General features: G+C 38.8%; 1 protein-coding gene across 6 annotated transcripts in view; it reads left to right on the forward strand.

Moving 5' to 3' along the window:
• Positions 1 to 24,041, forward strand: part of AKAP7 (A-kinase anchoring protein 7) — a 138,451-nt gene that overhangs the window by 13,840 nt on the left and 100,570 nt on the right. For all 6 annotated transcript variants that reach the window (XR_013345633.1, XM_077813045.1, XM_077813044.1 and 3 more), the window contains exons 4-5: positions 7,972 to 8,108; positions 17,579 to 17,739. Coding sequence is in view for 5 of the 6 variants with exons in the window: in XM_077813045.1 (XP_077669171.1) it covers positions 7,972 to 8,108; positions 17,579 to 17,739 (298 nt within the window). In the remaining variant the exon portion in view is untranslated. The remainder of the gene's footprint in view (positions 1 to 7,971; positions 8,109 to 17,578; positions 17,740 to 24,041) is intronic.

Raw genomic sequence — 24,041 nt, forward strand, 5'->3', positions numbered from 1 at the left:
CCCAAAAGGGGAAATTCAGTGATTTCTTCCATCCACAAGACAGGGTGTTGTGATAATTGACCGTCTGAAGAAGAACTGGACAATTCTGTTACTGCTCAGAACTCCGGGACAAGCAATGATGGTTAAAGTTGAAAATCTAAATCCATCCAGTTCACATATATAGGTTGAGAGTCAATTAGGCAGTTATTAGTTTCACGTCTCTAAGAAGCATGTTGATGCATATTCTTAACTAAATTGAGAGATTGCTGGAGTTTCATGCAGTGCAAGCAGTTTCAAGACATACATTAGGATCTTTAAGAACATGTATCTCATGGTTGTTTAGAATGTTGTTGTAGCTGTGTTGGTCCCAGGATATTAGAGAGACAAAGTGGGTGAGATAGGGATAAAAGATATTACCTCACCCACCTGGTCTGTCTCATGGTTAGCATGCATTGTCTTAGTTAAGGTAGTAATAGCTGAGCACGATTCCTTCTCACTAGCTGACATATACACAGAGTTTTGCTAGATATGGCTGTTCTGAGTACCTGTTGTGGCTTCAGCAAGGAAAATAAGATACAGTGTTAGGTGTAAAACTCATACTGTCAAAACCAGTATTTGAATACAGGGTCTGAACTAGATTTTTAAAAATATTTGTTAGCAGACACCATCAGATGTTTTTGAGGGTCACCCAGAGAGTGGAATTGCATCTGTGCTATATACTCACACACAGACCTCGGTATTGAGGAATTCTGAATAATGGCTGAAAATGAATTTAATAAAACCAAACTAGGTATGCAAGTTATGGTGAAATGTTCCACTCTTAGGTGTCAGTATGGAGGAAGATTGCAATGACTAATTATACAGACTCCAAGACAGCCTTTACTAGATAATGAAGAAATGAGATCTCTTACACCATCTGAATTTGGAATCTTTCACTTCCTCATTTTTGCTCCCATTATATAACAGTTGCCAGGCTAGTGTAGTGGTTGAATAAATTGATACAGCATAACTGGAAGAAAAAAAAGTGCTCCTGTCATTGCTGATAGGATTTGAATAATTTTTGTTGTTAAAGCAGAAAGGTCTAAACTCTGCAGCCATTTTCATGATGCCTAAAGTTGGTAATTCCTTTTTTTGACTTAATTTGTCATTAATAATAATTGTGAGGATAGCAGCTGTGCTAAGTCTCAGAGCATTTGATATGGGGGTTATTATTTATTTACTTTGTCATTCTGAGCTTTTATGTTACAAAGTTCTGTTTGTAACTTTCTTAGATGTAGGGTTTGAACTGGAAGTGGGAGGTGCTGGTTGGATTTTATAATGGTAGTTTTATCCTGAATGGAAAAATTCCAACGAATACAAATGGGATCTTGTAAAGCTAGAGAGGAGCTTCTAACTAGTGTTGCCATTTCAGACGATGATGGACAAAGAGCTTCCTTTTGTGAGAATTTCATTTCACTACTTCTGAGGTGTTCTGGGCAATAGTACAAGTCTTTCTGAATTAAGATTTTACTTACATTTTTTAGCTTTACAGTGAAAAACACCCCTGTGATTCAGGAACAGTTTTGCAGTGGGGTTTTTTCAGGAAACGTTTAGTGAGTTATCCTGCTTGTGACTGAGAGATTTCTCTTGCTGTTATTTTAATGGTGTTTTGAATCTTTGGAAGAAAAATATGATGCTCCATAAATTTTAACTTCATACTCTGTTAAATTTTACAGAAATAGTTAAATGAAGAATAATAATTGTTTCCATCACTTTTGGTAAATCTGCTTGGATGAGGTTAAATTTCAACTGATATGCTATGTGTCTGAAGATGCTGTTTCTAGGTCCTCAAGATTATATTTTAATTAAATTGATTATACTTGATGTGTTACAACTCTAAAGGTAATCAGTTTTGTATTAACTTTTTAGCATTATTCTTGCATGCCAGAAAACCAAATTCTTGCATGTAAGAATAATGTTATTTGATAACTTCAATATATAATTCTAAATAGTTACGGTGAGGATGATCACGGGATCAGAACTAGACTCCTTTGAAACATTTATTTTTAACACTTTATTATCTGGAGAAGGAGGTACATAGCGAGTTGTTGAAATCTGCACTCAACAATTTATTTTACTGAATTAAAACTACCAAGGTTTGTGAAGAAGACTGGAAGGATCTAAATTAAATTAAATTGTCATCAAAATTGGCAGATGAAATTTCATGTAGAAAAGTGAAAGGTAATGTACAATAGGAAAAACAATGTAAACATTTCATATCTATTAATGGGTTCATCACTAGATATGAGAGATCTAAGAGGAGTCTTGTTTAGCTTAATTAAAATATCGGATATCTGTATCACACTGCTCAAAAGAGTTAATTTAGATACTTGGCTGTATTAAAACAGAAATAATAAACAAAACCTGAAAATGGAAGCCTGCAAATTGGTCGCACATCTGCACCTTGTTTGTTGCATTTAATTTTGGTTACGTGAATTCAAGAGGGACATGCTAGAGATGGACTTCTCCCAGAGGCTCACAAACATACTTCTGTGTAACAATATTTTGCCTTTGGAATAGTATAGATTATGCAGAACAGTGGTTCTCAACCTTTCCTGAGTATTGTACCCCTTCAGGAGTCTGATTGGTCTTGTGTACCCCCAAATTTTACCTCACTTAAAGATGACTCGCTTACAAAATCAGACATAAAAATACAAAAGTATCACAGCACACCATTATTGAACAATTGCTTACTTTCTCATTTTTACCATATAATTATAAAATAGATCATTTGGAATATAAATATTGTACTTACATTTCAGTGTATAATGTATAGAGCAGCTGGTACAGGAACCCACAAGGGGAGAGGCAACTCTCGATCTAGTCCTGAGTGGAGTGCAGGATCTGGTCCAAGAAGTAACTATAACAGGACCGCTTGGAAATAGTGACCATAATATAACAACATTTAACATTCCTGTGGTGGGAAGAACACCTCAACAGCCCAACACTGTAGCATTTAATTTCAGAAAGGAGAACTATGCAAAAATGAGGTTAATTAAACAGAAATTAAAAGGTACAGTGACTAGAGTGAAATCCCTGCAAGCTGCATGGACATTTTTCAAAGACACCATAATAGAGGCTCAACTTAAATGTATACCCCAAATCAAAAAACACAGTAGAAGAACTTAACAAGAGCCACCATGGCTTAACAACCATGCAAAAGAAGCAGTGAGAGATAAAAAGGCATCTTTTAAAAAGTGGAAGTCAAATCCTAGTGAAGTAAATAGAAAGGAGCATAAATACTGTCAAATTAAATGTGAAAATGTAATAAGAAAAGCCAAAAAGGAGTTTGAAGAACAGCTAGCCAAAAACTCAAAAGGTAATAACAGAATGTTTTTTAAGTACATCAGAAGCAGGAAGCCTGCTAGACAACCAGTGGAGCCCCTGGATGATCGAGATACAAAAGGAGCACTTAAAGACGATAAAGTCATCGCAGAGAAACTGAATGAATTCTTTGCTTCAGTCTTCACGGCTGAGGATGTTAGCGAGATTCCCAAACCTGAGCGGTCTTTTGTAGGTGACAAATCTGAGGAATTGTCACAGATTGAAGTGTCACTAGAGGAGTTTTTGGAATTAATTGAGAAACTTAACAGTAACAAGTCACCAGGACCAGATGGCATTCACCCAAGAGTTCTGAAGGAACTCAAATGTGAAATTGCGGAACTATTAACTATGGTTTGTAACCTGTCCTTTAAATCAGCTACTGTACCCAATAACTGGAAGATAGCTAATGTAACACCAATATTTAAGAAGGGCTTTAGAGGTGATCCTGGCAATTACAGACCGGTAAGTCTAACATCAGTACTGGGCAAATTAGTTGAAACAATAGTAAAGAATAAAATTGTCAGACACATAGAAGAACATAAATTGTTGTGCAAAAGTCAACATGGTTTCTGTAAAGGGAGATCATGTCTTACTAATCTATTAGAGTTTTGAGGGGGGTCAACAAACATGTGGACAAGGGGGATCCAGTGGACATAGTGTACTTAGATTTCCAGAAAGCCTTTGACAAGGTCCCTTACCAAAGGCTCTTGTGTAACTTAAGTTGTCATGGGATAAGAGGGAAGATCCTTTCATGGGTTGAGAACTGGTTAAAAGACAGGGAATAAAGGGTAGGAATAAATTTTCAGAATGGAGAGGGGTAACAAGTGGTGTTCCCCAAGGGTCAGTCCTAGGACCAATCCCATTCAACCTATTCATAAATGATCTGGAGAAAGGGGTAAACAATGAGGTGGCAAAGTTTGCAGATGATACTAAACTGCTCAAGATAGTTAAGACCAAAGCAGACTGTGAAGAACTTCAAAAAGATCTCACAAAACTAAATGATTAGACAACAAAATGGCAAATGAAATTTAATGTAGATAAATGTAAAGTAATGCACATTGGAAAAAAATAACCCCAACTATACATACAATATGATGGAGGCCAATTTAGCTACAGCTAATCAGGAGAAAGATCTTGGAGTCATCGTGGATGGTTTGCCAAAGATGTCCACACAGTGTGTAGCAGCAGTCAAAAAAGCAAACGGGACGTTAGGAATCATTAAAAAAGGGATAGAGAATAAGATGGAGAATATCTTATTGCCCTTATATAAATCCATGGTACCCCCACATATTGAATACTGCGTACAGATGTGGTCCCCTCATCTCAAAAAAGATATACTAGCATTAGAAAAGGTTCAGAAAAGGGCAACTAAAATGATTCGGGGTTTGGAACAGGTGCCATATGAGGAGAGATTAAAGAGGCTAGGACTTTTCAGCTTGGAAGAGAGGAGACTAAAGGGTTATATGATAGAGGTATATAAAATCATGAGTGGTGTGGAGAAAGTGAATAAGGAAAAATTATTTACTTGTTCCCATAATATAAGAACTAGGGGCCACCAAATGAAATGAATGGGTAGCAGGTTTAAAAGAAATAAAAGGAAGTTCTTCTTCACTCAGCACACAGTCAACCTGTGGAACTCCTTGCCTGAGGAGGTTGTGAAGGCCGGGACTATAACAGGGTTTAAAAGAGAACTGGATAAATTAATGGAGGTTAAGTCCATTAATGGCTATTAGCCAGGATGGGTAAGGAATGGTGTCCCTAGCCTCTGTTTGTCAGAGTGTGGAGATGGATGGCAGGAGAGAGATCACTAACAGTATAAACAAGTCATTGTTCATATGAAATTTTAGTTTGGACTGACTTCACTAGTGTTTTTTATGTAGTCTGTTGTAACATTAGACAAATATCTGGATGAGTTGATATACCCCCTGGAAGATCTCGGAGTACCTCCAAAGATACACGAAGCCCTGATTGAGAACCACTAGTGTAGAATGTTGACCCTCATAGCTGCTCTCTCTGTTCTTTCCCATTTCTGACTTTGAAACAGAGGGGCATCTCGATTCTTACTTCCCTGCTCATTCTCTGATGGTAAGGTTAGCTGTGGCTTGCCTCTGGACCCAGCTGTGGTCTACCATCTTTGAAATTGACCTTGTTCGCTAATAAACATCTGGGGTTTTGTTTGTTTGGAGCCAGGACAGTCTTGATAATAGCTTCCTAGTTGTGTAAGCATATATCTTCTGTATCCTGAAGGGCTTGTATTGTTATAACTGAGCTTGCATTTTTTTCTTTTGCTGTCTCTCAGGAAGGAACAAATTAAACTATTTTCTGTCTTGAAAATTTTCCTGGAAACTATAATCAGAAACTGAGTAAACTGGTAATTGAAAAACTCCATCTTTATACTTTGGACTTTTCCCCATTGGGATAATTGCACTTTTCTCCAGTTTATGACATTATGTATTATCTGTGCAGTAAATAAATTGCAATTATCTGGGATCATGTTCATCAACATTTTGTGTAACTGTGAAGCTACATATTTCAGGTCTTTTGAGAATTCAGTGAAAGTGTCATTTATTTGGGGGAATGCAAGTGCCAAATTGTGACAGGGATAAAATACTAGTAGAATCTTACTGCAGTGTAATTTATGCTCAGACACTGCGAAAAAAAATTTCAGATGACATTAGACATCTTCCTTTACTAGGCATGCTATTTTTTCCCTTCTTTCTTTGCCATCACTCCCCTTCTGTTCTAATTTGTTACTTATTTATATGGTGCCACAGGAAGTACATGGCACATAAAAACAAGGCTTTCATGTAGCAGAGATTGTCTAAGGCCCTGATCATGAACGGTGCTGAACGCTCACAACTCTCATTGTTTTCTTTGGGAGAGGTTGTTCAGCATCAATAAGGTTTTTAATATAAAGTGAAAGGCAAAGATTTGCATGTGAAGGGGTTTTTCTTTTTAAATCCAAAAGCAGACTCTTCTGTTATGAAAATTTGGCATGTGTGTGTAGTCCAGGAATTATCATGCTTCTGCTGAGGACAAGCTGGTACTGAGCCCTGACTCTGGGCTACTCAGCTGCGCACACACACACACACTCACCCCCATTTTACACAACTTTAATTTATAGATTTCAAAGTCATTTTGAGGTCTTCTAAATTGGTTCTTTTAGGTGATTTGCACAAAGGTTCGCTTGGCTGTAGTGTTTGATAATGATAATCTGTTTATAATTCAAGAAATTACTCATTTTACCAAATACTCAAGATTATAGTAAATCAGCTATGTTTGATTTGATTTTCACTAATATTATATTTAGGCTTTGTAGCAATTTTTGTAATAACCATGATGATTGTATTTTCATATGCAGTAAAGACTGTTGGACAAAATTTATCATGCAAGCATTTCTTTATGTGTAGTTCCTGATAGAAAGAAAAGTTGTTATTTTTTTTTTTAAAACAAGCAGATTGACAGTATTTTAACAACCGTATGTATCAATATTCTGTATAAAGCAACTCCTAAAAATATATTTGAAGAATGGGTACTATCTTGCTTTCTCCTCAAATAGAAAACTCAGGAGTTGTAACTCAAATGGCCCAGCACATTATTTACTGAATTCTCATCTGTGTGCTACACATAAGATCCTGGAAAAGCTGGCTGTAGTCCCTCATCCCCTACTGTATGATGAGGTTTATCATAGGCTGGTGGAGGAAGTTCTTGCAGAAGCCTCTAATTTAGGATATTGACAGCATAGCATGGGGGAAAAAAGGTGGAGCACCTTAAACCAATGGTTCTCAAGCAGGGGTACGTAGAAGTCTTCCAGGGAGGTACATCAACTCATCTAGATATTGGCCTAGTTTTACAACAGGCTATATAAAAAGCACTAGCAAAGTCAGTACAAACTAAAATTTCATACAATGACTTGTTTATACTGCTGTATATACTAAAAAGTAATTTATATTCCAATTTATTTTTTAATTAATGGTAAAAATGAGAAAGTAGTTGTTCAGTAATAGTGTGCTGTGAGTGACACTTGTATTTTTACATCTGTTTTTGTAATCAAGTAATTTTTAAGTGAGATGAAACTTGGGTATGCAAGACAAATCAGATACCCGCAAAGATTACAGTAGTCTGGAAAGGTTGAGAGCTACTGTCTTAAAACCTGTTCTGGGAATTATCATGCTTCAGAGGACAAGCTGCTACTGAACCCTGACTCTGGGATGTCCAGCCGTACAATAGCAACTCCATTACTTCCTACCCACTTTGAGTTTACTCAGGCAGATTAACAAAACTCTGTCAAGAAGATGATGAAACTTGTGTCTGCTTGAACAGGTTTTATGTAAAAAGAAAAGGAGTACTTGTGGCACCTTAGAGACTAACAAATTTATTTGAGCATAAGCTTTTGTGAGCTACAGCTCACTTCATCAGATGCATTCAGTGGAAAATACAGTGGGGAGATTTATATACATAGAGAACATGAAACAATGGGTGTTACCATACACACTGTAACGAGAGTGATCACTTAAGGTGAGCTATTACCAGCATTTTAGTGAGTTTGTTTTCTTTCTTGCTTGTATTGTGGGATAGAAAAAACTATGATGACTAGTTTTGTTTTTGTATATTTTTTGTCTCTCTTAGATTACAAGAGGTATTCAGGCTGTCCAAGACATAGTAGTACAAAAGGATCACAGGTTTTCCCAAGCAATGGTTCGTTATGGCTCCTTACATGTCACCCTGTTAGTGATGCATTTATCCAGCGAAGAAGAAGTTGGCATGTAAGTGTTTTGCTGTTAAATTATGTACATTAAAAATCTATTTATTTGGTTGTAGGGGAATTCAGGGAAGAGGATCCCATTTTAATGTACATGTATAAAGGGTAACAATTCTAAATTTCCCAAGACTGGTTATATACCTGGACTTTGGAATGTTCAGTACAACATACTATGGTGTATGCTTAACCCTTTAATTCTGAGTTGAAACTAAAGTGTGCCCTGTGGAAGATGAAAGTGTTTCAGTTCTCTCACCACCTTATAATGCTTTATTTAGGCAGAGTTATCCATCCATGTCCCGTTCTGAACCTGCTCCTTAGGCCTGGTTTTTCATCTCTCTTTCTGCTGAGAATTAGTACAGGTAGTAGTTTCTCTCTGCTGGCTGACAGCTGCTTTTTCTTTTTTCTCTAGGTCAACCAACTTAGGTAGTTAGTTGATTTTAGCTACCTCAACAGAGCATGAGGAGATAGGTGATGTCACAGTCTCAGGTAGCTATATATAGAGCTTTAAAGATCAGTATCAACACCTTGAATTGCACTTGGAAGCAAATAGGAAGCCAGTATAGTCTGTGGAGTAGCCAGTTTCATTAAGCAGTTAGGCTCCATTCTGCAACAGATGAGCTTTGAATTATCTCTGGTGGGAGTCCAATGTAGTTGCACATTATAGTTTCAATCTAGAAATCATAAAGGGTTTGGGAACTGTGACAGTCCACATACAAGAAAAATAGTTTCATTTATTTTGCAAAATACTGATGAATACCCCTCCTGGGACTTCAGGAACACTTGGGGATCCAACAGTCCCCTTAAATTGCATGCCTCCTTGAAGAAGGGTGAGCAAACCTTTCCAACAGTAGAGGCAGATGAATATTACGTTAGACCAAAGACAACTAGATCAAATGTGAGAGGGTGTGGAGACATCTGAGAGGACAGTATATCATTTATTAATCCATGGAACACAGTCATATCCATACAACTACAGTGTAGTATGATAGAAAACTAAGGTTAAGGTTCTCTTCTGAAGATTGTTTGACTTTATAGTTAATTTGTAAATTTAGTAAAATAATAAGAATTCATTGACAGAATTAACTGAGACTTTCCAAACTTTACTGTGTGTAAGTTTGTTAGTATAACATTTTTCAAAGCTGTTTTTATGAGTGGTGCACAATTTAGAAACCTTCATTTAAATTTAAACTACATTTTTTGTTTGGCAATTGCAGTTAAACATTAGCTGTTTGTTTCCTTTCTTTAGTCAATTTTTGTATTAGCCTTAAAGTTACTACATTATAGTAGCATGTGAATGTCCTCATTTTTTCTGGTCTTTTTATTTAAATTGTCAAGTGGTTTTCAACTTTTACTCCAAATTATCTTGAGCTTTACCTAGGGCACTGCAAATAAATCAGGATGCATTAACAGCAAATGAATCAAATCCTTATTTAATTCTGTGGGAGGAACGCTTTACATGTTCATCTCCTTCAAGAGAGTTCTGTTTAAGGAATAAGACACAACAGTCACTGTTTTTGTTGGCATTGTTAGAAGACAAAGTACAAGGATATATGAAAGCGGCAAAGAGTCCTGTGGCACCTTATAGACTAACAGACGTATTAGAGCATCAGCTTTCATGGGTGAATACCCACTTCAGTGGATGCATGTGTTCACCCACGAAAGCTTATGCTCCAATATGTCTGTTAGGGTATGTCTACGGTACGAAATTAGGTCGAATTTATAGAAGTCGGTTTTTTAGAAATCGGTTTTATATATTCGAGTGTGTGTGTCCCCACAGAAAATGCTCTAAGAGCATTAAGTGCATTAACTCGGCGGAGTGCTTCCACAGTGCCGAGGCAAGCGTCGACTTCCAGAGTGTTGCACTGTGGGTAGCTATCCCACAGTTCCCGCAGTCTCCGCTGCCCATTGGAATTCTGGGTTGAGATCCCAATGCCTGATGGGGCTAAAACATTGTCGCGGGTGGTTCTGGGTACATATCGTCAGGCCCCCGTTCCCTCCCTCCCTCCGTGAAAGCAGCAGCAGACAATCGTTTCGCACCTTTTTTCTTGAGGAAATGAGATTCAAAAGTTCGCGGTTCTTTTCCTGTCTACCTGGCCAGTGCATCTGAGTTGAGAGTGCTGTCCAGAGCAGTCACAATGGAGCACTCTGGGACAGCTCCCGGAAGCCAGTACCGTCGAATTGTGTCCACAGTACCCCAAATTCGACCCGGCAATGCCGATTTAAGCGCTAATCCACTTGTCGGGGTAGAGTAAGGAAATCGATTTTAAGAGCCCTTGAAGTTGAAAAAAGGGGCTTCATTGTGTGGACGGGTGCAAGTTTACATCGATTTAACACTGCTAAATTCGACCTAAAGTCCTAGTGTAGACCAGGGCTAAGTCTATAAGGTGCCACAGGACTCTTTGCTGCTTTTACAGATCCAGACTAACATGACTACTCCTCTGATACTTAAGGATATAGGACTCTCTCTAAGTAGTGCAGTCATTGCTACAGAGCACTACTTGGGGCGTCTTAATGTTATGAAATACCAGGTGTGTATGATAAGAAACCAGCACTCATGTTGAGTATTATTATGTCACCTAGAGCCAAAAATTCTAATTGTATTAAACTTTCAAAAAAATTTGTAGTTACAATTCCAAGTTGTAATTTAGGGCAGTTTTAGCATTTTGTCTCTAGTAAGGGATTAGCCAGCCTTTTCATGGGTACTTCATGTTTTATGTGGCAGCAGAAACATTTTGGTAGCTAGGGGCATGATTCTTTCAATAAGAGAAAAATCTAAAATGTACTGAAAGTATTTGGGCTTTATTGCACTTAAGTTGCAATAAAAAAATGAGATATTGGACCCTATAAATTATCTACTGTGCTTGTTTCCCCCATTCCACTCTCATACATTTGGGACACCAGAACCTCTAGGACTCTATGCCCTCATCCCTCACCAGAGCACATGAGCAGGAACCTGACAGCTTCTACCCGAAGAGATGATGCATAAGTAAGGCGAAGATTTTGTCATAGTTATTTTTAGTAAAAGTCACAGACAGGTTATGGGCAATAAACAAAAATACACAGAAGCCGTGACCTGTCTGAGTTTTGCTGCTATGGCTCCTGGTTTCCCCTGCCACTGTGGTGGCTGGGAGCTGTGGGGTTCTCCTTCCACCTGCGGCAGCTGGAAGCTACCGAGTAACCATATTTCCCGAAGAGAAAACGGGACACCCCCAGCTGCTCACCCAAGGCATCCCCCTCCTGTGCAAGGCTGTCGCCCGTCGCTGGAACCCTGAGGAGGGCCTCCTCAGGAGTCTGTCACCTGTTGCTGGAACCTTGCAGGGGGCCCCTGTCACTGCTGTCGATGGAACCCTGCCCACGGCCCTGCTGACTGCCTGCTCCAGAGTCCCACAGCCCCAGGGGCTGAAGCAGAGAATGTCGTAGAGGTCTCTGGAAGTTACAGATTGTGACTTCCATGATCTCCGTGACATAAACGTAGCCTTACGCATAAGGCCCTGCTCCCCTCATGGGAGAGGTACAGAGGTAGCCATCCAAAAAGAGCAGCAGGGAGAGCAGGCCAGTCTAGACCTGTTGGGCACCCTCATCTCCCCAAATCCTCTGTCCCCTGAAATACCAGGGCAGGAGCACATGAGCTTCCTCCTGCCCTGGGCAATGGCCCAAGGAGGCCATTGCTGCCTTAGGACAGCTGCTGTAGTGTAAGAGAAGCATGCTCTAAATGACTCCAGATGATTTCACATCCTGCTGAAGTCAGCAAAATTGTTAATTGAGCTAAACTGTGATAGTTTGAGAAGTGGGGGCAATATGGGGTTGACTTCTAATTAAAGATTGATCCTGGAAGAGAGATGCAGAGAAAAACGGAGATACCTGGCATTAAAACAAAACAAAAGATGAAAGTAATACAATAGAAGAGGAAGCATTAAAAGCAAAATAAAAGTTTCTGTGAGATGGCCGGGGTGAAAGAAGGGCATGTTGGTTCAACAATAGGGGAGCATATTGGTTGATGTGTCTGTGCAGAGGGAAAAAAAAAGGATATGGGGCTAGAATGGGAATATGGCCTGAGGAAACCACAATTAAAAAATGTAACTGAAGTACCTTTGACTGTTGCTCACATGTTATCGGTCTTTCAGTTTACTTTGTCTAATTACACAGTAGTCTCTTTGGACAAGGAATGTATCTTTTTTACATAGTTATATAGGTCCTACACAATGGGAGCTTGATCCTGAGTGGGGATGTGGGCATTTAATAATAATGCTCTAGATTGCTTACAGTAGAGAATGAAGGTTTTTAGTTCTTTCCTGCATGTGTTCAAATCCATTCTTTCAAAAGATTAAAGAGTGAAAAGTTTGAACTGTGCTTTCTTTGATTTTATATACTTCACTAATTTCTGGTACAGACCACCACTAGGTTTACAGAAGGAGACAAAATGCTAAATAAGTTTTAACAAATTTGGTTTCAGCAAGGTACATCTTGGCCCTAAGTTGCTCTCACATCTCAATGTTACAGCAAATAACTGGTAACTTAAATATTAAAGCATGGAAAGAGAAAGAAAGAAACAGATATAGCCCATATCTGACCCCCTCAGCACACATATATGAACAGTTGAAAGAGTTCTAATTTGTTTTGCCTATATTAACTTCATTTTTGTCAGACTTTTCTAAACTGTTAATTTAAAAGAGCTGAGATCCATACTTAAAATGTCATAATGTTTAGATTATATAATTCAGAAAAAAACACGGACAGCTCCTATAAATCAGTTTTACATATTTCTGGAAGGATGTTTTGTTCCTGTTATTATTTCCTCATCCAGCTTTGAAATCTAGGGATCATTGTAAATTTCCCCTCTCATTATCTCTGAATGTTAGTTGAACTGAGTTTAAAAATGTATAACAGTACCATGTAATGGTAATCTTGTTTCAGTCAGAATAAGTAATATTTAAATGCTACTTGAGACACTTTATAAATGGAAAAATAGGAATATAGGGTCAAATCTTGCTTGTTCGTTTATATTAATATTGAAGAGTCTAGGAATATTTGCTTGGGTACAGTGACCAGGATTTGGCCTACCCACTCTACACTTAGAAAACAATTCTGAGTGCTATAAAAATGTTAAGATAGGATACAGAAAAAAAAAAGTATGAAATTGTATAGAAAGCCACTTTATTAAATCTTTCTATAGACCAACACATTATAAAAATCACAGACAACTAATTCTTCAACGAGACAAAGCCAAACTGAAAAGACATTGCTCTAATCCAAAACTGATCCTTCACAACCCATCCATCAGGCAAAGCCTGAGTCAATAGATGGGCTTGTGAGGTATATTCAGTTAATGGGGGACCCAGTACCACTGTTAAAGGCCCTTTTATACGTTACCAGTTCCCAGATCTAAAAAGCTAGAAACTGTCAGCTTGATGTCCCAGTTGATGCCAACTGTGTGTGTGTGTGTGTGTGTGTGTGTGCGCGCGTGTGCTGTATGCACACACACAAAAAAAAGGGCGGGGGGGCGCGGAGGAAAACCATGTCTAAGGTAACCAGGACCTGAAACAAAATTAGCAGCCACTAGTAGTCTGTGGAACAGTAGGCTAATATGCATCATTTGTAATACCCTTCAAAGAAAGGCAGCTGAATCTGCACTTGCTGAAATTTGAGAGACGTCTTCATGTATAGCTCCATGTAGAGCACATTGTAGTAATCCAGCCTGGTGGTAGAAAAGACCTGAGTGTCTGGGGAGGTGAAATGCATAAGGAACAGTCAGACCCCCTTTGTGAAGCACAGATGAGTAAAAGTACGTTTGTCCATTGATCCTATCTGGGCATACAGAAACTTACAGGTTTTATTTATATGGTGAAGGTCGCAAACTTCATTTTAAAAATTGGCAAGGATACCCTAATGAAAAGAACATATCACATCTGCTATTACCTCTAGATGTTTTCCTAATTCAGCCAACATCACTTTTTACCTGAACTAGGTTTCAGTCAACCATCTAATTCTCACCCAAGCCCTCAGTACCACAGAGACATTGGAAAAGTAGAGGGGAGTGTATTCATATAAGATTATAAGAATGTACACACCCCATTGCAGGTTATTGAATGTGTGGGCATAACGAATGATCTAACCTACGATACCTGATAGGATACGAAAGTTTTTAGTTGCCATGGTGGTAGCTTGCTTATAAGAAGAATCATAGGGCTTGAAGGGACCTTGAGATGTCATCTAGTCCAGTCCTCTGCACTCATGGCATGCATGACTAAGTATTATCTAGACCAAATACTACAGATAGACTGTACATTTATTTTGATCTATCGGAGCCTCTAAGGGTACATCTACACTGCAGACTCCTTACATCAGGGTATAGAGTACATACACTGCATGCCTCCTTAGCATGGGTACAAATAGCAACGTAGACAGTGAGGGACTGCTTAGGTGAGTAAAGACATGCCTGAATCCTTAAAGTATATACCCTATGTGGCTCCTTATACATCCAAGCAATGCCTCCCCCTTCTACATGGATACTTTTTAGCAGCATAGTGACCTGCTGCTGGAGTCTTCCCCACCTCTGGGAGTTGCTGAAGCCTTTCCCCTCCACAGGGGAACACTCCAGCACAGGAAAGGTTTTGGTAGGGCAGAGGCAGTGGGGAAAGGATCTATCAGCTCGCAGCTGCTGGAGCCTTTCCCTGCCACAGGGAGTTGCCAGAGGCTCTCTCTCTCTACCACAGTGAAAGACTCCAGCTGTGGGGAAAAGCTCTGACGGGGTAAGACAGTGTGGAGCTGCTAGAACTTTTTCTTACTGTCTCCCCACTGCGAGGGCCTTTCACTGATGTGTGTAGCTACATACTGCCTTGTGGACACAGCCTGCTTTTTACTACAGTGTGTAGCTACAAGTACGCAGTGCCACCAGTAGAATATATCTATTTTGCAGGTAAATACTGCCACCTAGTGACTATAAAGTCAACATCCCACCAGTGAAGTTAATATTTCATTGACAATAACTAAGGAAAAATTTCATTGCAGTAGGTGGGGAATACTACCTACAAAACAATTTCCATCACCGAGTTGTAGGTCTTATTGCCCTTGTGGCACTAAAAATGTACTCATTGATCTCTACCTCCTTGAATCTGAAGGTCATTTCAAGACAAGGACAACTATTTCACGTATACAAAAAGGTCTGTTGAAAATGGTTATTAGAATGCTAATGGATCTTGTTTGTCAACTAAAGCATACATTTATTCTTATACCTGCATGCTACTTCTCTCCTATCAACAAGATAAAGTAAGGACAGTAATAGTGCTTCCTATCCCAAAAATCCCTAAGTGCTTTGTAAACTGATTACAGGGATATGCAAACTATTACAAAGGATCTGTTCAAGTACCACTAAAGTGAAACGCAGCATCTGTTTAACAGAACACAGTAATTTTATGCAATAGTTTAGGTTAGGAGGTGAAGTAAAACACCATATTCAGTTGAAATTTCAAGACAAATTAGGGAAGCAGAGTGTTAAGTAGCAAAGTTGGAATTTGGCCAGTACCCTGAAGATTTCTAGAATGTTTGAGCAAAATAGCTCTTGAAAGACTGAACAAAAATATTCCCCCCTCCCAACAGCAGTCTGGCAGGGGACCCCAATCTTTTGTGGGGTACCTCAAAAATGACTGTCGTTTGAAATTTCAGATTTAGCATGGTCATACTGTAGTACTTAAATGAACAGTGCATATTTGAAAAATACTCATTTTAAAAGTACAAACTTACGTTTGAAAATGCAGAGCTGCATAAAAACAGTAAGCAATTCTTATTAGATGTGATGCACAGGAGTTAAAAAGACATCTATTTGAAATCTAGTCTGTTTTTAAAAATGAGTTAAATAGTATTCTATGGTATTACACCTACCATTATGTCCCCCAAATAATTTGTGGTTTTATATTTTTTAATTTAAAAAATAAAATTCTCTCCTCTGTTGCTCTGTGAAAGACACAAAAATGGAAAAACTGACATTAGTCAAAAGGAAACAAATGAAAATGACAATACACAAAGTAAGCAAACTGAAAGAATTTTTTCCCTTTGATTGTTCAGTTACTGTAATCTTAAAAAAAAATCACACTTAAAATTCAGAAAATTTTCCTACTATTGGTGCAAGTAATTAAATTGAAACTGTCCTGACGACTGTTAATAAGTGCCACAGGCTCAGTTAATTCAAAGCAAAGAGCAGAGCTGTAGGGCAAGAACAGAGACAGAAGGAGCCAGTGTTAATGAGACTTCCTTAAAGATGTGCCCAATGCTTGGATTTTGCCACAGGAATTAATGTTGGCTGAGTACTGAACATGTGCATTTGAAAATTTTAAATTCTTTAGGTGCACACTTATGCTCAAATCCTGGTTCCATTAGAGTCAGTGGGAGATTTGCCATTGATTTCAATGAGATCAGGATATTGCCTTTAAAGAACAATGCAGTATGCATCTTTACATAACTAAGTTATATGTTGAGTTTCAGAAACTGGTTAGGAGACTCACATACTCTCACCAGCTCTTTAATATCTTTGTTGTTCCCTCAACATGCATTTGCAGAATGTTTTTGCTTGTGTGTAGCAATCAAAGACCTCATTGCCCCTACAATGCTTCCCCAACATCAGATCTCTGTTTAACAGTCTGGGACGGGACTGGACTGCACTGTACTGATGCCAGGCTAGCCCAAGGTGTGGCCGTGGTCAGTCATATTAACAGTACCACCTGGGACCAGATCCTCAGATGTAATCTGACATAGCTCAGAGCGCGGGGATTGCCAGAGAGCTATGCTGGGTTCTTAGCTTCTTCCAGACAGTCTCAGAAAGGCCTCTGTTCTGTGTCCTAGATACAGATCCATTTTTAACAAGTTTCAGAGTAACAGCTGTGTTAGTCTGTATTCGCAAAAAGAAAAGGAGTACTTGTGGCACCTTAGAGACTAACCAATTTGAAGTGAGCTGTAGATCACGAAAGCTTATGCTCAAATAAATTGGTTAGTCTCTAAGGTGCCACAAGTACTCCTTTTATTTTTAACAAGTGTGATTCCTTCTCCCTGGTTCCCAATCCTGGACTAATTAGCTGAGTCTCTACTGGGCAGAAGGTTACACCTGTAACACCCATGTTTCTGGAGAGTGTATGGTTAAGCGTAACCTTATGTTCCTGTAAAATAAATATTTTCTCAACAGCATCTATATTCTGATAGGGAGTTTAAACAGGAGGTGTATGAACACTGAGTGGATACATTGGTAAACACTCAGAAAACAAAATACTCTACTCGAGGCTTTAATAAATGTTTGCTCTGTGACCTTGGGGCAAGTCTGTTTCAGTTTTCTATAAAATGGGGCAAATTATACCTATACCACTGGTATAAGGTAACACAAAGGTGTTGAAAGGCTTAATTAATAAAATTCTGAGATCCCTGAATGGAAGACATGAGAAATTAAATTAAATTATTACTATATCAAAGAGATTTTTCTTCCCTTCACAGAGCAGTTGGTGCTCTTTTAGAAAGCAAAGATGCAGTAGAAGAACTCCTACAAGGAAAACATTTGGATTTATCATTTCAAGGAATTGATCATTTTAGAAATGAAGTTGTATTTGTGAAGTTTGCAGTGAGCGATCATACAGCCATGCTTACGGAGATATCAGGTAAAATTTGTTAATATAATTACTAAGTGCTCAGAATGCTCTTCTAAGCTCTTGCTAATATAGGACTGTTATCCACTAAATAGGCAGTAAATTACAATTGGAGCTTAGACATTCTTCTGTTGGGAGGGCTGGCATTTCAGACAACAAAATGCATGAATTTTTTTGAGCTCCATGGAGGCCCTCTGCTTCTGCAGTAGTTCGTGGCCCATCTTTGTACTGTCCATCCCAAAATCCATGCTTACTATCTGCCCTAGAACCGCCCTCCTAAAGGAAGTTATCTACATCATGGAGGAGAAAGATATGTAAATTAATGTTGATTGAGTCAGGATTAACTTCCTTACAACATTTTCGGGGGTTGGGTGTGTTGAGACAGTGCAGCTCCATGGCTTCCCCTTTGATTCACCTCATTCTCCATGCTCATACCTGAAACCTCATGGAGCATCCTGAAAAGGCTGACAAGGCAATAATACTCCTTCTCTCACCCTGGGTCATAGACCCATACAATTAGAAGGGATCACAAGGGTCATCTAGTCTAACCCTCTTCCCAAATGTTTATTGTGTCTAAACCATTCAGGACAGATGGCTATCCAGCCTCCTTTTGAAAACTTCCAGTGACCGAGCTTCCACGACCTCTCGAGGAAGTCTGTTCCATTGTCATTCTGTTATTACAGTTAGGAAGTTTTTCCTGAGATTTAATCTAAATCTGTTTATGCTGTAGTTTGAACCCCTTGCCTCTTGTCCTGCTCTCTGTGGCAATAGAGAACTTTTCTTCATTATTTTTATGACAGCCTTTCAAATATTTAAACGCTGCTATCATGTCCCCCCTTAATCACCTCTTTTCCAAACTCAACATACCTAGTTCCTTCAGCCTTTGCTCATACGGCTTGCCTTCCATTCCTTTGATCATCTTTGTCACTCACTTCTGGATCCTTTCCAGTTTTTCTACGTCCTTTCTGTACATTCGTGACCAAAATTGGACCCAGTGCTCCAGCTGAGCCTAACCAGCGCCAAGTAGAGCAGTACTATCACCTCCCGTGATTTGCATGCTATGCCTCTGTTAGTGCAATCTAAAATTGCATTTGCTTTTTTTGGTAACAGCATCACATTGCTAACTCATGTTGAGATTGTGATCCACCACAACTCCCAGATCCTTCTCAACAGTGCTTCTGCCAAGCCAGTTCCCCCCCCTTCTGTATTTGTTCATTTGGTTTTTATTCTCCGTAGCACCTTACATTTGTCTTTGTTTAATTTCATTTTGCTGTCTACAGCCAAGTTCTCCATTCCATCAAATCCTTATAGCCTACCCTTGCTGTAATTGAGGTTATATCATCCATAATTAATCCCACTGGATTAGAAACAAACAACAAATAAAAGGTCAAATGCAGATCCCCTTCCCATGGGTGTGAAAGTTCCCCAGCCAGTGGGACATGGGCAGACCAGGAGAGGGGTGTGACCTGAGAATCTGCCTCAAAGTGGGCATGGGGTGTGTGTAAAAGTCCCTGTATTGGTCTCCGGGGGCACCCCCTGAACTCACACAGCTTTTGGTCTGACACCAGCTTTTGGTCAAACCACACCTCCATCCAAAGGCTCTGTTCTCCTCCTAGGTCTGACACCAGCGGAGCTAGGCTTCTCCCTTTTACATCTTCTCTCCAGGCCTGACATGCCTTGTATGCATGGTAGGGCTGCTTGAGCCCCGTGCGGTCCATTAACCTCATCACATACACCCTGCAACAGTCCCACAGAGCTGTTTCAGCCTTTGAGCTGAAGGTAGCCTCTATGGAGGAGCTTTGGAGCCATGCTGCAGATTGTAGAGTGAGTATTCTTCCCCTGCCCCCCCCATGTATCTGCGTGGTACCTAGTCTGCTTCTCAGACTGAGTGCTGTGCTCAGAATTTGAGTTTAAATAAAAACAGCTATGGCAAACATAAAATGTTGATGGTGTTCCTACTGCAAAGTATTCTAGGCACATAAAATTCATTATTTTTTTAATATAAAAAGGTAATAATTACTTGGAAGTAGTGTCAGGTATGGGTGTCGACGTTATTGTGTTAGCAGCTGCATGATTTTATTGTTTTCCTGGCAGTTGTGGGTTCATCGTGAAATTCAAAAGATTGGAGTGTAGATATCACTACTATTTTTCTTCTTCTAAATCTAACTCCAATGTATTTTAGAATAGAAATGCCTGAAATAAATATTAAACTTATTTTGTGGCTCTTTTTTTAAGCCTATCATAAGATCATTTAGCAGACCATGTTAGTAACATATTATGTCAGATTATGGAAAAAGCCCTAATCTCTTTTCAAATTATTTAAAATTTTTAAATGGTTATTGAAAGCTCTAAATATCTATTATATATAAAAATACAAAAACAAACAGCATTTACTCCAAAACAAAAAGAAATAAAACCATTCTGGCCACAAATCCCCATAACTGGTGAACACATCCTTGAAGTGTAATGCTACCATGCAATAACTATACAATTGCTATTACTGCATTTTAGTGTTCATGATCCCAAGTTAGATTTTGAAAGGCATATTAGATTTTTTTATTATTATTATTATTATTTCCTCCCCCCCTCATGATTTCATTACAGGGCAGAGTTAAGGTTGTTTGGGCACCTTAACTTGTATTTCCATATACTTTTAAACTGTTTAACCTTAATATTTTGTATTTTCTGCGTTTGCAATGCTTGTTTTGGGGAGAATTACAGCAATGTATTATATCCTAAATTGTTGATTTGTACTATCAACCTTTGAGGGGTCAGGAGAAGAGAGTGGAGATTTGGGGAAGAAGGAAGCAGAAATGTCCATAGGCCTCAATAGGGGGTTGTGGGGAGAGGACTGTTTTTGGGGAAATGAACCACATTAGAGAGAATGTCACTATGGGAAGAAGAGATCTGTGCTGTAAGGACTTCCCTTGTATTGCAACCTCAGTGCCTATTGTAGCAAAGGCAGCAGTACCATGGGGAGCCTTCTGAGTACTGGATGCCTAAGCTCACATGTGACCATGCAACCTGCAGTAGTAACAGATGGGGTCAAGTGATCTGCTACTGAGAACTTTTGACATGCGAGTCCAGTTTCTGTCATATCACTGGCTCATTTCAACTAACAGAATTGTTGAATGCAGATTAGCTATAGAGGAAGGGTTGAGTTTTCTCTAATGTCAAAATAGCTTCCCTTGAGAGTGACCTCAGCTGTCAACTAGCCCATCTGTATAATCATAATTAAACATAGCAATTGTTAATCTCTTAGGTTCATTATAACCTGATTTTTTCAAATGTAGTTTGTGCATGAGATTTAATGAATCAACTATATGAACATTTTGAAGAGTCTTTTATTCTGATATGGAGATCATTTGGGGGAAAAACAGTTCAACACAAAGTGCTAACTTCCTTAAAGGACACATTCTCAAATGAATTTTCGTTCAAACAAACAAAAGTATTTACTTGTAAAATCTCAGAAAACTCACTCTGGACTCTAATTCTGGGGAGGATGCATTATATTCTTAATAAATCAGAGGTTGAATCCATGCTTTAAGTGCAAAAACTTTTAAATATAGACCTACAACCCCACTTCTTTGTAACAGCTATTGACTTTGGCAAGTCAGATCAAACCTGTCATAAGATATAGTTCTTGAAGCTCAGTAAGTATGAGTCTCTCTCAAAAATAAGTGTAATATCAACTAAGATTCCAGTTCCGCTCTCCAGAAAAGCAGCAGATGGTGCCTGGGTCAAAACAAGAGAAGACACATCATTGCATCCCTCTAAAATCTGGGCTTAAAGTAAAGTATTTAATACAAATATCTCAGAGCACAAAATGTGTCTAGTTTGTCATTGTCCTTTTAAGTTATGCCAGCAATTTCAACTATTCCTTGGAAAGGTTCCCTTAAAGAGACTTTCATTAAGGATGAATGCTCCTTTGTGCTTTGAAGAATGTGAGATCACACCATTTTTTAATATGGGCATAACCCATATAGGACATTTTTCACAGTATCAGAGGTGATAGCTATCATATTGTCTCTGGTACATCCCAAAAGCATATGTTAATAAAGGCTTGTTCAATTTTTCTATGCTTTCTCCAGTATCTCATGTATCAGTTCAGTTTCCCAAGCACCTTTTGATTTTAGAGTTTGTCTGTCATTCCGTCTTTTATAAGGTACAGACTAATAGAGGTAGGGAACTCATTCAGTGTTCTACACTAAAGTACACTGCTGCTGGGCACAATTTTATTATCTGAAGCAGCTCCTGAATTAGAGGTATTTCTAAAATCCAGCCTGCTGGAAATGGAATAGTGCTTTCAAATCCAAAGTGATCTCAGTGGTTTCTAGTATTATTTTTTCACATACTTTATGGCCTTAGTGTCCTATGGTAAGTCTCCTTTCCCACAGTCATGTCCCAAAATCTCATTGGACATTTGCAAGAGGATTATACAGAGACAATTTTAGAAAGCTATGGTTAGATCATTTGTAAACTGATTGTCCTTTTCCAGGTCTCCCATGAAGGAGAATGGATGGTGGCTGTTTGTGACCTAACAGTTTGCGGGGCTGTTTTTTTTTTTTGTTTATTGGCCAGACTTATGTGTTTTGTATTAATTTAAAATATAATCGTACTGTTTGCTTTATCCAAGCCTGGATGGACACAGTACGTTTGAGCAAGAGTAAATACCTAGTTGTTAGTGAGATGTAATGGAATGTTGGAAGGTGAAATATTTCAGCCTTGGTCTTCTCTATCCAGAGAAATCAGATATGCTACAGACCAGAATAAGTCTGAGTTTCAAAACTTCAGAGTAAATTATTCAGATCTTCAAAATATTCCCTGGCTAAAATAGCTTGGACATTGAAAGCTACCATCTATAAAGCTTTAAGAAGGTGAGACCACTTGTGAGTAATCTTCTAAATGATTTCAGATTAGTTGTCCAGATTGAGACTGGCATAAAGATATGACCAGACTTTGACCCTTCATCTTCAGTAAGGCATTCACAGTAAACTCACTCATAGCTAGATCAATGTATCATTAAAACTTCTACATCAAGGTGTGAGGGGAAGGGGATAACAAAGATGGGTATTCTTGGGCAAGTCACCACTCTGTGCCTCAGTTTCCCCCATCTGTAAAATTGGGATATGATGGAGACCTCCCTCGTAAAGCACTTTGAGATCTGCTGATGAAAGATGCTATCTATATAAGAGAACTGAGGAGATCGCTCCTCATCTTTTCAATGGTTGCAGTTGTAGCCTGCTTAAGTCATTCCTGAGATTTGGGCCTATATTCCAATCTCCAGACTTCTGCAGTAATATTTGCATTCATGTGGAATTAATTCTGAAACATCTTGGAGAGCTGGACACCTGAAGAAAATGTCAGAACTGAAATGGTCTGATTTATGTGACTTTGATAGAGTATTCTGAAATCTTTAACTGTCAGGCGTTTGATATTTAGACCTTAGTTGTGGCAGATTCCTGGAATCAAAGTACAGTATCTCTTAAATTCCCAGAGAGTAGTTATCTGTGGTTCACAGTCAAGTTGGAACGGCATACCAAGTGGGGTCCCACAGGGATCAGTTCTGGGTCTAGTTCTCTTCAATATCTAAATCAGTGATTTAGATAATGGCATAGAGAGTACACTTAGAAAGTTTGCAGAAGATACCAAGTTGGGAGGAGTGCAAGTGCTTTGGAGGATAGGATTAAAATTCAAAATGATCTGGAAAAACTGGAGAAATGGTCTGAAGTAAATAGAATGAAATTAAATTAGGACAAATGCAAAGTACAATCAGTTGCACACTTATAAAATGGGAAATGACTGCTAGGAAGGAGTACCGCAGAAAAGGATCTGGCGCTCATAGTGGATCACAAGCTAAATATGAGTCAACAGTGTAACACTTTTGCAAAAAAAGCAATCATCCTGGGATGTATTGTAAGCAAGACACGAGAAGTAATTCTTCCATTCTACTCCGTGCTGATTAGGCCTCAGCTGGAGTATTGTATCCAGTTCTGGGCAGCACATTTCAGGAAAGATGTGGACAAATTGGAGGAAGTCCAGAGAAGAACAAAAAATGATTAAAGGTCTAGAAAACATGACCTATGAAGGAAGATAGAACAAAAATTAGGTTTGTTTACTTGGGCGTAGTGAAGACTGACAGGGGACATAATAGTTTAAGTATACAAAAGGTTGTTACAAGGAGTAGGGAGAAAAATTGTTCTTAACCTCCGAGGATGGGACAAGAAGAAATATATTTAAATTGTAGCAAGGGCGGATTAGGTTGGATGTTAGGTAAAACTTCCAAACTGTCAAGGTAGTTAAGTGCTGGAATA

The sequence above is a fragment of the Eretmochelys imbricata genome, chromosome 3 (assembly GCF_965152235.1).
Source record: "Eretmochelys imbricata isolate rEreImb1 chromosome 3, rEreImb1.hap1, whole genome shotgun sequence".
Taxonomy (NCBI): Eukaryota; Metazoa; Chordata; order Testudines; family Cheloniidae; genus Eretmochelys; species Eretmochelys imbricata.